At 44.5% G+C, this 15,106-nt stretch overlaps 1 protein-coding gene across 3 annotated transcripts in view; it reads left to right on the forward strand.

Annotated features, from left to right (window-relative positions):
* Positions 1 to 15,106, forward strand: part of man1a2 (mannosidase, alpha, class 1A, member 2) — a 253,330-nt gene that overhangs the window by 43,710 nt on the left and 194,514 nt on the right. For all 3 annotated transcript variants that reach the window (XM_070893497.1, XM_070893496.1, XM_070893499.1), the window contains one exon: positions 5,083 to 5,338. In XM_070893497.1, coding sequence (XP_070749598.1) covers positions 5,083 to 5,338 — 256 coding nt within the window. The remainder of the gene's footprint in view (positions 1 to 5,082; positions 5,339 to 15,106) is intronic.

Raw genomic sequence — 15,106 nt, forward strand, 5'->3', positions numbered from 1 at the left:
TAAAATACGTTTTTCAGGACCGTAACCTTTGTTTAGTTGAAACCCCAGTTACACCTAATGTGAAAGGGTCTAACTTTTAATGGGCCATTTAACAATGTAATTACCATGGAATAATCAAAGTTTTGTCAGTTTCCATAACACTGCCGGTTATGGGTGGGGGTGTGCAGAGGAGACACAGCGCAGCCTGTGTCAGAGCAGTGAATGATAGACTGCAATTTCTGGATTTCCACGTAAGGATGTGCATGCGCTACATCCTGAAGTTGCGGTCAGTGTCAAATGCGAATGTCATCAGGATCGCAATTCTGGGCCGTCTGGTTCATAATTCCATGGATGGCATTAACGATGCTGTTTGTTTAAGTTTACCCTTTATTGGGTGAAAAGAATTGAGACCGCTTTGCCTCCTTCTGTAACAGTCCCTCTGCAGCGGAAGCGTAAGTATAATTTTCAGTTGGAGATTGTGACCAAAAGGAGTTATATTGTAGTTATAAAGTCTATATTGTCTATTTGAGTTGTGGCTGATCACCTTAAACTATTTTGCATATGTTAAGATACTGTCTGATATGCAGAATGTCATTTCAAAGGCATTGTCCCTATGTAAATACATTGTGATTGTAAAACAAGTAGAACCACTAAACACTGTTTGCTTTGTCGAAATCAATCAAATTAAGGTAAAGTGCTTTCTAGCAAGTGTTGGCTTTAACTCAGCCTCTTGAATCAAAATACCATGGATTCAAGCTCCATTCTGGAGAATTGAGCACACAATTTAGATTGATACAGGAGTATTATAGTGTATCCCCAGTATTGAAGCACTGACCACACTCGATCAGCTTCGCTGGGCAGGCCACATAGTTCGCATGCCAGATACGAGACTCCCTAAGCAAATGCTTTATGCGGAGCTCCTTTGTGGTAAACAAGCCAAAGGAGAACACTCTCAAAGCCTCCCTGGTAAAGTGCGACTTCACCACTGACACCTGGGAGACCCTGGCCGAAGACTGCTTGAGGTGGAGAAAGTGCATCCGGGAGGGGGTTGAGCTCTTCAAGTCTCAACTCAGAGTGTGAAGAGGTCAAGCGCAGGCAGTGGAAGGAGCATGCGACAAACCAGCCCCACCAATCCCTTCCCTCGACGAATGTCTGTTCCACTTGTAACAGGGTCTGTGGCTCTTGTATTGGACTGGTCAGCCATCAAAGAACTCACTTTGGGAGTGGAAGCAAGTCTTCCTCGATTCTGAGGGACTGCCTATGATGAAGATTACAGTGTCAGGAGGTGTCTTTCAGATGCGATGTTAAAACATGGTCTTGTTTACTCGCTGGTGAACGGTGCTAAATAACTTTCTTTCGTACAAATACAGTGAGATGAGGTTTTACACTCAGGAAAGCATCATATTTATGGAAGATGCTCTTTGTTTAACTTTGTCCCACTTTTCAGGCAGCACGCTCCCAAGTTGCTGGTTCTTCGCGTACCACTGTACTGCAGTCTGTGTGTATTGAGGCCCCGTGCTGGGTGGAAGGGTTGCCAATTCTGGTTGTACGTATTCGTAGAGGTTTCATCGCTTGAGTTCCCATCTCTAACTGTCCTGCCCCCATGCTTCTACTGCTGGTTGTCCAACACCTCGATCCTCACTGCTTTGCCATGCCAATTGGAAAGCAAAGAGTTGTCATTAGCCGTTTGAAAAATTCATGACAGTCAGTCTTTTCCCCCTATTTTTATAACTAATGAAAGGAACTGTTCAAAGAAAAGAAAAATCCGCACAATTTCTTTAATGCCCCTATGATTTTTCTCCTGGGTTCCAGGATAATCCATGTATATATTTGTATTATGGATGATTACTCAGGATTCCAATTATTAAGAATAGTGAAGTTTTTTCATATTCTAAGGGGAATAAGTTAGAAATTCTGCAACCAAGTGAAATCCACCATATTAACTTTATTCTACTGTTTAACTTGTATTTTCAGTAAATGCTGCTGTTAGTTTATGGCCTAAGTTACACAATCCAGTAGTGTTGATATTCTTCTGTTTACCCCTGAGCTGAGCTTCTGACCGCGTAGCCTCTACTTATTTCTGTGTCTGCCCCTACCTCAATCTATCAACTACTAAAATCTTTGTGAGACTTGATTACACCAATACTCACCTAGCTGGCCCCTCATCCTCCATCCTCTTTAAATTTCAGCTCATCCAAAATTCTGCTGCCACTATCCTATCTAGCACCAAGTCCTGCTCACTCATCCCTATCCCTGTTGAACTGCTTTGGCTCCTGGTCCCCCAAGCCTCATTTAAAGTTCTCATTTAAAGTTCTCATTCTTGTGGTACAATCCTTCCGTTGGCCCTCCTTATATCTGTAATCTCCTCCTACCTTACAACCCTTCCATACTCTCTCTTCCTCTGACTCCAGCCTCTTGTACAACCTCACTCTTTTCATGCCACTATTGGCAACCATGACGTAAGTCCAGAATTTCCTACTTATTAAATCCTTCTGTCTCTCAAATGAACGAGGAGCAGGACTGAGACATATGGCCCTGTGCACCTGCTCCTCCATTCAATAAGATCATGTCTGAACTTCTACAACAACTTCACTTTCCCGCCTTATTCCCAAATACCGTGACTCCCTTAGTGCTGAAAAATCTATTAATCACAGACTTGAATATACTCATTGACTGAGCATCTGGGATAGAGAATTCTAAAGATTCACAACTCTGAGTGATGACATTTCTCCTCATCTTAGTCCTAAATGGCTGACCCCTTATCCTGAGACTATGATAACTAGTTCTAGACTTTTCAGCCAGGGGAAACAACCTCTCTGCATCTACCCAGTCAATCCCTCTAAGCATTTTATATGCTTCAATTAGATCACTTCTCATTCTTCTAAACTCCAGAGAATATAGGCCCATTCTTCTCAATCTCTCCTCATAGGACAGCCCTCTCATTCCAGGAACCAATCGAGTGAACCTTTGTTGCAACCCCTTTAAGACAAATATATCATTCCTTGGGTAAGGAGACCAAAATTATACACTGTATTCCAGGTGTGGTCTCACCAAAGCCCTATATAATTGCAGCAAGCCGACCGTACTCTTTTATACTCCAACCCCTTTTGTAATAAAGGCCAACGTACCAATCATCGTCATCGTCATCGTCCCCTCGAAGCGAGGATGACTTGCTTCCATGCCAAAAAGAGATGAGTTCACAGATGTTTCAATGAAGGATCTAATATTCCAGATCCCAAACTACATCGTGAAGGCTGGAAGATGCCTGTGCTTGGATTTTCTCCGTTGCACAACAACCACCACACGGGCTTGACAGAGCTAGGTCTTGGTCCAGTGGCAAGGATTACCCAAGACTAACTGGAGACCAGCTCTACTGCATGGACCGAACACGTGTACACTTCGCAGTGTGGGCTGGCCCGTGCTGCCCCTAGGCCCTCGCATCTTCTGGGCCTCAGATTCACACCTCTCCTGGGCCCCAGTCACTTACCTCTACGGACTCTTGCTGGTCCTTCCCCCCACTCATGCTGTGCCTGGCCGTACTGCAATCAGCGACCTGGCTTCGTAGCCGTCGCCCTCCTGCAGCAGCACGAGCTGCTCCCGCAGTGATATGCTGCCGCACGCTGCTCCCTCCAATGGCCCCGGCCTACTAATGGTCTTGCAGGCCGGGAATGCGCCGATTTCCGGGCTGGACCGCCGCACGCTGCTCCCTCCAATGGCCCCGGCCTGCTGATGTTCTTGCAGGCCAGGACTGCGCTGATTTCTGGGCCGCCGCACGCTGCTCCCTCCAAAATACCTTCCTAATTGCTTGCTGTACCTGCATGTTAATTTTCTGTGATTGTGTACAAGGACCCCCAAATCCCCCTCAGTATCAACATTTGCTAAGTCTGTCACCTTTTTTAAAAAAAAAACATTCAGCTTTTCCATTCTTCCTACCAAAGTGGATAATTTCATACTTTCAAAAATTACACTTCTGCTACCTGCTTGCCCAGTCACTGAATTGATCTATATCCCATTGCAGCCTCTTTATGTCCTCCTCACTTCACACTCTCCCTTTAAGGCCATCTTTAAAGCACATCTCTTAATTCAAGGTTTTGGTCACCCATCCTCAATGCACAGATATATTTTCTACATTAATTGTGCTGCATAAAATGGCTGCTGCTATCAGATTATAAGGGGGCTCGAGTCAGTTCAAGAGACTGTTTAGTGTGTTGAGGGTGTTCTATTCTACCTCTGGGAAAGCAAAATACTGCGGATACTGAAAATCTGAAATAAAGACAGAAAATGCAGGAAATACTCTGGTCAGGCAGCATAGCATCTGCGGTGAGAGAAACAGAGTTCATGTTTTGGGTCGATGACCTTTTATCAGAACTGCAAAAAGAGATACAACAGGTTTTAAGCAAGTACAGAGGCAGGGAAAGAGGAGGGGAGGAAATAACAAAAGGGAAGGTCTGTGATCGGGTGGAAGGCAGGAGAGATTAAATGACAAAGGAATGATGGCGCAAGGCAAAGGGAGGTGGTAATGGGAAAGTAAAGAAAAGGATCAGTCTAGAGGAGTGGGAAATGGGAATAACAGAATCATTACCAACAGCTGCTGTCTGGAAAATGCTGAGCAGTGCACCACCTTTTGCCCAGCACCATCGTCCCTTTTGTCATATAATCTGTCCTACTTATCACAGACCTTCCCTTTTGTTATTTCCTCCCCTCCCTCTGTTACATCTCTAACTTTTTCCAGTTCTTATGAAAAGTCATTGACCTGGAACATTGACTCTGTTTCTCTCTCTACAGATGCTACGTGACCTGAGTTTTTCCAGCATTTTCTGTTAGTATCTTGTGTATAAAACTCTCCTTTAATTCATATGGAACAAAGTCTTGCTCATTGGAGTGCACTTGAGAGCACAGTACCCTAACATAATTACTGCTACAAATATCTCTACTGTTTAAACTCTTAACTTTGAAATAAATATACATGTGATACTCAATTACTGCTTTTAAACTGTATAATCTGCACTGCAGTAAATGACACCAAGGTTAGATTCTGAAATGGTGGTTGGACTGTGGAAAGATCTATTACTGAAAATTTGAAGTCTTCACTCCATTCCCTAGGGAAGAAGAAGAACAACTTCGAAAGATGATCAGGGCAGATCACGAGAGAGCCCTCGAAGAGGCAAAAGAAAAACTAAAAAAATCCAAAGATCAGATCCGTGCTGAGATTCAGACAGAGAAAAATCGAATGGCACAAGATATGAAGAGAAGAGAAGGCAAACAACTACCACGTGTACCTATCCCAAAACTGGTAGGAATCAATAATGGGGACCCAGGCGATCCAGACACCAGAGAGAAACAAGAGAAGATTAAAGAGGTATGTGAAATGCATGAAAAGATCGTATATTGTTTACATTGGAATTATGGTAGCTTTTATTTTCTTCCACAGACATTACATTTCTTCTGTTTATCTAGGGATGGTAGTGAGGTGGATTGAATAATACTGCTTCAGGGTCTGCACAGGCAAATATATTATGCACACATGAATGGTGTCAGCTATGGCTCAGTTGGTAGTACTCTCACCTCTGAGTCAGAGGTTGTAGGTTTGCACCCTACTCTAGAGACTTGAGCCAGTAATCCAAGCATAATCCTGTGCAGTACTGAGGGAGCGCTGGATGGTCGAAGGTGCCATCTTTCTGATGAGCCGTTAAACCGAGGTCCCATTTTCCCCCTCAAGCGGATGTAAGAGATCCCACGACACTATTTAAAGAAGAGTAGAGGAGTTTCCCCCAGCGTTCTGGCCAATATTTATCCCTTAACAAACATTACTAAAACAGATTAATGGGCCAGAATTTACTGTAGCCAGTGACTGTTTGTTAAACTTGCCCATGTTCATTTAATTTTTATGATGGTTTGTGCTAGAAGTTGCTGTGTTAGAAATTCAAATGGTGGACACCCCCTACTGGGCATCTGGGACCTGAGTAAACAGGGAAAGCAACTGTGTGTGTCCTTAACTAATCAGATTGAAGTATTGTTAATTAACAGTGCAGTGTCTGAACCAGGAAGTGTAAGTTAGAATAGTGAATTCAATGTCAAATCAGGTACATAAAGCAAAATAAAGAGGAGGAACGAAAGATTGGATTAAGAGAGAGAATTAAGATTGGATTAAGAGGGAGAGCTTAAATAGAAAGTAAAAAATAGTGTAATTACAAAAAAATATCTGCACAATTTAAAATCTGAAAGATTCAACACTTGTAAAAGTTAATTTTCAGTGTGCGAGAGGTTGGTTGGCAGTAATTGAGACTTATCACGCTGTTAAAAATGGACAAGCCCTAACTTTCTGTGGTGAATTTAGTCTTCATCTACCATGCAAGTACAGGAACTTCATGCCGTTCAATACAGGGGATGACTTTCTCACACCGTTTATGGAGGAGCAGCGTATCTTGCACATCGACTTCCAGATTTTTGCATTTGACTGCATGTGCTTGCCTGAAGGTGCTGTCAGATTTGAGCATAAACAACCTCACTTGTTAATTTTACAGTAAATTCTGGCCCAATATCATTATCACATTGCTGTTTGTGAGTCCTTTTAATGAACATTTAATTTGTTGACAGTGCTTTTATTCAAAATTCTGTACGCATATCTAACAGTCTGACTCATTAATATAACGAATTGATTACACAGCATTGTTAGAAATTTGGTGAAGAGTAATGATTTATATCATTGAAGTTTTGTGTGAAATGCTAAGACAGGTGCACAGCGCTGGGGGGGGGCGGGGGAGTGAATTGTTATTTTAAAATTAGGTCATTGAGTATTTTGTCCAATTTTATTCTCAAATGAATGATCTGGAAAAAGACTACTTCATAAAATTAATTTTGTACACTGTGGCATTACCAGACTTTGCAAAAGATGGAATTAATGGCCCCAAGTTTCCACATGATTTGCTCCTGATTTTTAGGAGCAACTGGTGGAGAACGGAGTATCTTAGAAATCGCAATTCTCCACATTTAAGTTTTCTGCAGTTCTAGTCATGTAGAACAGTTTCACTTTTGAACAGAATTTTTTTTTCAAAAGGGGGCGTGTCCGGCCACTGACGCCTGATTTTTGAAAGTTTCCACAGTGAAAACGTACTCCAAACTAACTTAGAATGGAGCAAGTGAAGATTTTTGTAGGCCTGAAAAAACCTTGTCTACACATTAAAAAATCAGGCGCAGGTTACAAATTAGGCGTCTGGAACGAGGTTGGGGGGGGGGGGGGCGGGGCGGGGGGAAGGGAAGTCATTACATTCTACAATAAATCCTTAGTTATACTTATACAAATATTATACGAATAATTCCAACCTGAATAAAAATTTATAAGCAAAGAAAAGATTAAATAAACCATGTTCCTACCTGTGTGAAAGTGCTTCAGGCAGGGAGAAGGCTGCAGGAAGCCTCACAAGTTGAGGCAGCCTTTCCCGACGGCAGGGGGGGGGAGGCAGTGAGGGCCCGACCGACGGCAGCGGGGGGGAGGCAGTGAGAAGGCTGCAGGAAGCTTCAGAAGTTGAGGCAGCCATTCCCGACGGCAGGGGGGGGAGGCCCCCCTGCCATCGGTCGGGCCCGTCGGGAAACGGCTGCCTCAACTTCTGAGGCTTCCTGCAGCCTTCTCACTGCTGCAAGAAGCCTCAGTGCTGATCATGGAAGGGCAATGTGGTTTTATTAAAAAATTTTAAAAATTGAACAGCTACAAAGAACTACAAAAATGGCCGAGTGCCAATGTTTCCTTCACACTGCGCGTGCGCAAATGCTCCAACGTGCACGCGCAGGGTTGCCGGCACGAAAAAAACTCATTTAAATGGTACCCGCCCCCTCCTACTTACAAAATCGGCGCGAGTGGTAGGCTCCGCCCCCTGGGCGCCGCGCCAAGCTGACATCGAGCTGCAAAGCGCTCGAGAATAGCGCGTTTGTTTTCGCTGCGAAAATCGGGCGCCCAGCTCGGAGGGGCGCCTGTTTTGCCGCATGTGGAAACTTGGGATATTTGGGAAACAATCTGTGCTTAGTGCAGAATTGCACAAAAGCAGTGTGTATCTCTCCATGCTATGGCTTATTTGGCAAATGCACTGTGCAGCACGGAACTTACGAACCAGACAAAGTAAGTGTCTGGTATGCTGAAGCGGTGGTAGGAGTGATCGAATTGGCTTCAGTATCGTAGCTAAATAGGGGAAAAATCAGCCAGAGTATTTTGCCATCAGTGATTCCCACTGGAAAATGCTAATTTGTGATTATTGGATGAGGCCAGGATTATATTCAGCTGTGATCTTTTCCCCCTTCTAACCCCCCCCCCCTCCCCCCCAACTGCTCTTCGTGATGGAAATTCTCATCCATGAATATTGGCTGATTGGGTGAGTTATTGGGGGTAATGTATTAGCATGGAGTGAGGATTGGTTAATGGACAGAAAATAGAGAGTAGGAATAAACTGGACTTTTTCAGGCTGGCAGGCTGTAACTAGTATGGTCAGTGCTTAAGCCTCAGCTATTTACAATCTATATTGACTTAGATGAATCAACTTGAGTGTAACGTATCCAAGTTTGCTGGTGATACAAAGTAAGCTGTGGGGAGGATGCAAAGAGGCTTCAGAGAGGTGTTAACAGGTTGGGCAAGAACATGGCAAATGGATTACAATGTGGGGAAGTGTAAAATTATTCACTTTTGTGGGAAAAACAAAAAAAATGAATATTTTTTGAATGGTGAGAGACTGGGAAATGTTTTCACTCAGGGACCTGGGTCTCCTTGTACATAAATCACAAAGTTAACTTGCAGGTACAGAAAGCAAATGGTATGTTAGCTTTTGTTACAAAGGGATTAGAGTATAAAAGTAAAGAAGTCTTACAATTATACAGGATATTGGTGAGGTCACACCTGGAGTGCTGTATACAGTTCTGGTCTCTTTACCGAAGGAAAGATATACTTGCCTCCGAGTGAGTGCAGTGAAGGTTCACTAGACTGGTTCCTGGGATGAGGGGATTGCCTTATGAGGAGTGATTGAGTAGACTAGGCTTTTATTTCTTATTTAGAATAATGAGAGGTAATCAAATTGAAATATAGAATTTTTAAAGGGCTTGACAGAGTTAATGCTCGGAAAATGTTTCCCCTGGCTGGGGAATCTAGAACATGAGGTCACAGTCATAGAATAAGGGTAGGCCATTTAGGACTGGGATGAGGAGAAATTTCTTCACCCAAAAGGTTGTGAATCTTTAATTTTCTACCCCAGAGAGCTTTGGATGCTCAGTCGTTGAGTATATTCAAGACAAAGGTCGATAAATTTGTGGGAACAGAGTGAATTAAGGGATATGGGGATAATGTGGGAAGGTGGAATTGAGGGAGAAGATCAACCACCACCACCATCATCATCATCATAGGCAGTCCCTTGGAGTCGAGGCGGGGGTGGGGTGGGGTGGGGGAAGTGCTGTGTGGCGGGGGCAGATTGGTAGAGGACCTTTGTCTTTCGAATGTTCAATGTAAAGCCCATGCTTTCATATGCCTCGGTGAAGGTGTTGACGATGGCTTGGAGTTCGGCCTCCATGTGTGCGCAGATGCAGGCGTCATCTGCGTACTGTAGTTCGATGACGGAGGATGGGACGACCTTGGGTCTGGCCTGGAGGCGACGGAGGTTGAACAGATTCCCGTTCGTCCTGTAATTTATCTGCACTCCAATGGGGAGCTTGCCGAGGGTGAGATGGAGCATTGCAGCAAGGACGATCAAGAAGAGCGTTGATGCGATGACGCAGCCTTGCTTGACCCCGGTCTGAACGTGGAATGGGTCTGCGATGGATCCGTTGGTCAGGATCAAGGCTTGCATGTCATTGTGGAGCAGACGGAGAATGGTGAGGGCAGCCGAATCTGAGGAGGACGATCCATAATCCCTCACAGTTGACAGTGTCGAAGGCTTTTGTGAGGTCAAAGGCGGCCGTGTACAGGTGCTGTTCCCTGCATTTCTCTTGTATCTGCCGCGCGGTGAAGCTCATGTCCATTGCGCTCCTTATTGGGCGAAATCTGCATTGCGACTCTTGTTGAATGGCGGAGCAGGCTTGAAGGGCCAAATGGCCTACACCTGCTCCTATTTCTTATGTTCTTATGAGTTTGTGCCTTTTGGGGGAGGGTCGGGGGGGAAATGAAAGAAAAACCTTAAGATGTCTGGGTTGTCGCAGAATTGATGGAACGATGGGTGGTGGGTGGAAGGAAGGTGTAGCGCAAAGGCTTAACATTTGTTCGTTTGCTGAGGTCATTTATTCAAAATAGGCTTGTGCTTCATTATTTTTTCAAAAACTCTTTTTTTGCTTCTTTGCTGTTTTAGAAATGTCCCAATACTTGCACAACACCAAGTTATTTCTCCAAACCAGCCTTCCAGATTTGTCTTGTCCCCTTCAAAGGAACATTTCACTCTTTAACTGCAGTACTTTGTTTTCCTACCCCGTAGAAAAATTATAATTTAATCGACAGGAATTGTTTTTTTTTAAAGCTATAGTTACTTTGAAAGCTTTTGACTTATTCCAGACCATGGAATTTTGAAGTTCATTCTGAAGGAAACATTTAAGATAGTAATGATGGCACGCACAGTGCAGCCTATATGTCTTACTGGTTTTTATCATGGACCTCAAGGATATGTGCTTTAACAATGATCTTTTGCAAAATTAGCCAACTCCAGCCAGAGTACTCTACGTTAATCCTGGCAACTCAAGTGAACCTTCATTTGAATGTTGGTCATTGAGAAGTCCAGTAGTGCAAAATTTTCTGCTTTCATTTGTGGATACTTCTGCATCAAATATGATCCTAATGGATTAACAAAATACAGGCCCCACCACTTATATAGTCCATGCTTATAGTGGGCAATTGACGATAACCATTTTAGAACACTTGATAGTGCAAAGGACCCACTGGGGTGGGGACTATAATCAGAATTAACGACAAATGAAAAACCGCCATTACAACTCCTGCACCAAGAAAGCTGAAAGATTACATAAAGGATATAGGAACATGCAGAAACATAGTAAAAGGGTGTTCAGCATGGCAAAAATATAGTTGCAAGGCAAAATATAATAAATTCTTTCAGTACTTTACCAGTAAAAAGGCAGTCGGAGAAAGTGTAAGATGCATTGAAGAGCAAAATACTGCGGGTGCTGGAAATCTGAAATAAAAACAGAAAATGCTGGAAATACTCAGCAGGTCAGGCAGCATCTGTGGAGAGACAAAAAAAAGTTAATGTTTCAGGTCGATGACCTTTCGTCAGAACGGCCATTACAAATCTTGCAGTCTGATGAAAGGTCATCGACCTGAAACATTAACTTTTTTGTCTCTCCACAGATGCTGCCTGACCTGCTGAGTAATTTACAGCATTTTCTGTTTTTATCCAAGAACCATAGAAGGTGGCTGAAATGGGCACAAGACAGTTATTATTCTGAATGATTATTTCCTCCAAGTAGTCACAACATGACAGAACATTAGCAATCTGTTCTCCCTAAGTGGCAATCTAAATAGAATAAATGACTTATATATACATGCCTATAATCTTCTATTTCTCTACAGGGCATCCAGTTGTCGATGAGCTGCAATTTCCTCCAATTGAACATTGGGAAGACTGAAGCCATTACCTCTCTTCCTGCCCCACCCCCCCAGTCACAAACTCCATTCCCTTGGCACCGATTATATTCCGCTTCCTGGCCACTCCATCAGGCTGAACTAGGTTGTTTGCAACCTTGGTGCCCTATTTTTGACCCTGACCAGAGCCTCCGACCCTATATTTTCCATCACGTAGACCGGCTACTTCCATCTCCGTAATAGTGCTTGTCTTCACCTGCCTCAGCCCATCAGCGACTGATACCCTCATCCACACTTTAGTTAAGCTTGACTATTCCAAATCCCGGCATCCCATCTTCCACTCTCCATAAACTTGAGCTCATCCAAAACTCTTGTGCCCATATCCTAACCCGCACCAATTCCCATTCATCCAACATCCCTGTGCTCGCTGATATGTTGTCTCCCTGATCCACCAACACTTCAATTTTAAAATTTTCATCTTCATGTTCAAATCCCTTCATGGTCTCGCCCCTCCCTCAGTAACCTTCTCCAGCCCTACAATCCTTAAGTACAGAAGGGGCATTTAAGAAAGCCGATGCCAACTCAGAATCTTTACCCAAGCAATATGCATTGGGGTTGCAACCTGCCTTTTCATGCCTTTTCCAAACCCATCTTTTCTACTAAGCTATTGGTCTCGCGATCTCATACATCCCTAACCTCTTCCTTCCTGGTTCGGCATGTGTTTCTTTTACAGCCATCTGTGAAGTGCCTTGGAACATTTTTTCCCCCATTCTTTTTCTTTCATATAGCAGCTTGAAAAGCAACATTAAATGTCAACATCCAAGTTGGTGATCCACTATATGGCCTTTGGTGATATAGAGTGAACAGAAGCTATTGCACCAGGGAATTATCTGAGCAAACAATGGTTCACAAGTTGCTCCATGGTTTGGATAGCCCCTCATAGCTGCACATCATGCTATCATTCATCTTCCATTTATGTAGCTGATGTTTGCAGTGTGCATATGACATTTTTGCGCAGTTTGCAGTGACCTATATTTTATATGGCATGGTGAAGCCGGGTGGTTGATCTGCAGGGTCCATGATCAGGTCCTGATTCTTGACCCCGCTGGTTTCCCACATTATCCACCACTTGTCTTTAGGTGAGGTTTCCGAGGCTTGGGGGTAATCTGCTAACCAGAAGAAACTCCTGGACTTAAGGTGGCATCTTGGGGACTGTCTGGAGATCTTCTTTAATGGATAACTCTAAGTTTGCTAGGGCTGGTTATATTCTCTGATTATTGTTGCTTCTGCGAGGTGGCAGCAAGTTATGTGCGAGGATAGGCTGTCCATGTTGGTTTCAGTCATTATCATAGGTGGTCCCTCGAACGAGGATGACTTGCTTCCACATGAGTTCACAGATGTTTCAATGAAGAGCCTGATAATTCCAGTCCTGAACTCCAATTGAAGGGGTAAAAGATGCCTGTGCATGGATTTTTTTAACGTGTGGTGACCGTTGCACATCAGCCACCACATGGGCTTGACAGAGCTAGGCCTTTATCCAGTGGCAAGGGTTAACCAGGACGACTGGAGATCAGCATTGCTGCACGGATCAAGTGCGCAGACATAGCGCAGTGTGGGCTGTCCCGTGCTGCCTTTGGGCTCTCGGCTCTTCTGGGCCCCGTATCCTCATTCCCCGCTCCTCCGCCACGATCTCTCACCGCTCCTCCGCCACGATCTCTCACCGCTCCTCTGCCCCAAAAACATTCGCTGCATCTCCGCCACGATCTCTCACCGCTCCCCCGCCACGATCTCATACTCCTGTGGTGATTCTCAGAGTGGTGTACAGTTGCATGTCAATTTGCTCTTCAGCTGCTGAGAAAACAAGGGCTAAGGTGGCTTTCCGGAGGGTGTGAGCATCTGCTGTCTAGCTGTTCCCAGCTAATTCGTGAGTTAAGTTGATCTAATCTTTGGGCTTAATTTTCCCGGGTCATTTGCGCCGTTTTTTCTGGCGGAATTATTTAATTCAAAGTTTCCCCCTGGAATCTGCGCCAGCATAACTGCTTTAGTTACGGTTTTTCTAGGTTAGGTTTTTTTGACATTCCCTCATGCCTGCGCCAGTTTTCAGCATTTTTTGCAGTTTGCCCCCAAATTTTTTAGCCTAGGTTGGTGTATCTGGCCGCTCCCGAAAAACCTTCTGGTGAGTTAACAGACAGCAGCGCACATTGAAAAATCGGCACTGAAAGAAGCCATTGTTTTTCATCAAAGTTTTTGGAGGGAGTCTCTAACACTTGAAATAAAGCTCAAGTTTTTTTTAACCTTTCAGCGGAGTACATGGAAGTTTCTTGGGATTTCTGAAGTTTTCATTTTTTTTTTACTCATGCCACCAATCTTCAAGCAGGGTTTGGGGTGGGGGGGGGGGGTGCGTTGTAGCGTCGGCCATCAGAATCGGCCCTGTGCCCGGACTCGGGCTTGGGGCTCGGCTGGAAAACAAGCCCTGTGATCGGAATGCTTCTGCACTGAGCCTGGGGTGGGAGGTGCCAATTGGAAGGCTCCTGCACTGAGCCCGGGGAGGGAGGTGCTGATCGGAAGGCTTCTGCACTAGGCACCAGACTGCAATGAGTTTGGGGGGGTGGGTGGGGCAGGGCAAGGAGACAACTCACAAGACTGCAATGAGTTGGTTTGGGGGGGGGGCAGGGGAAGGGAAGAGAGAAATGTCCATCCATACAGACCTTGGGGAGAGAGACCAAAGAACCTGTCCTGCCTGCTATGTTAATAATGGAACAAATAGTGAAAATGATTCAGATTTAAAGTAAAATATATTTTATTCAAAAGTTTAACAAACAGTTCTTTGTACTTAACTTAAATACAATTATTCTTGTATCAAGAATACAGTTACAATCACTTACAAACTTTAAGATCACTTGCTAACTTTTAAACTTGTAAATTTACAAAACTTACAAAAATCTTTTAATTTGAGAACAACAGTTACAACAGTAATAATAATAACAGCAGCAGCAAAGAAAGGCTGCACCCATCTCTCTTCCCCCTTATTCTAAGACCGCCCGCCGTGCTTGTTCTTGCTGTCTCCACCACCCCTGCCCGCAGGCATGACGCAGTGTTTCTGGGGTTGGTACCAAGCTTATTCTTTCTAAGATCTCAAGCAGTGCGCACCTGTTGGGAGGCGGGGGCCGGAGGGGGGGGGCCCCAGGCGGCAATGTGGAGGGCTCGGTTTGGGGCTCTTCAGAGGCTGCTATGGGGATTGGAGTGGGAGTGGCAGTTGATTCTGTCAATGGGCGCAGGATCTGGGCGTGTTCCTTTAATGCAGCAACTAACTCCAACATGCTGTCCCTCATGTGCCCTGACAGTGTCTCAACGACTTGCAACATTCCCTCCCTCATGTTGAGCAAAACTGTCCCAACTACCTGCGACATTCCGTCCCTCATGGTCACTGACATCATTACCATTTTTCGTGAGATTGCTGTTACCTCGCCTGACAGTCCCGCTACCTCATCACCCACCCCACTGATGGTGTCCATAAGTGATCGCGTAAGGTCAATGCTCTCCCCACTCATTGCCATCATCTGAACCACA

The sequence above is a fragment of the Pristiophorus japonicus genome, chromosome 11, assembly GCF_044704955.1.
Source record: "Pristiophorus japonicus isolate sPriJap1 chromosome 11, sPriJap1.hap1, whole genome shotgun sequence".
NCBI lineage: Eukaryota > Metazoa > Chordata > Chondrichthyes > Pristiophoridae > Pristiophorus > Pristiophorus japonicus.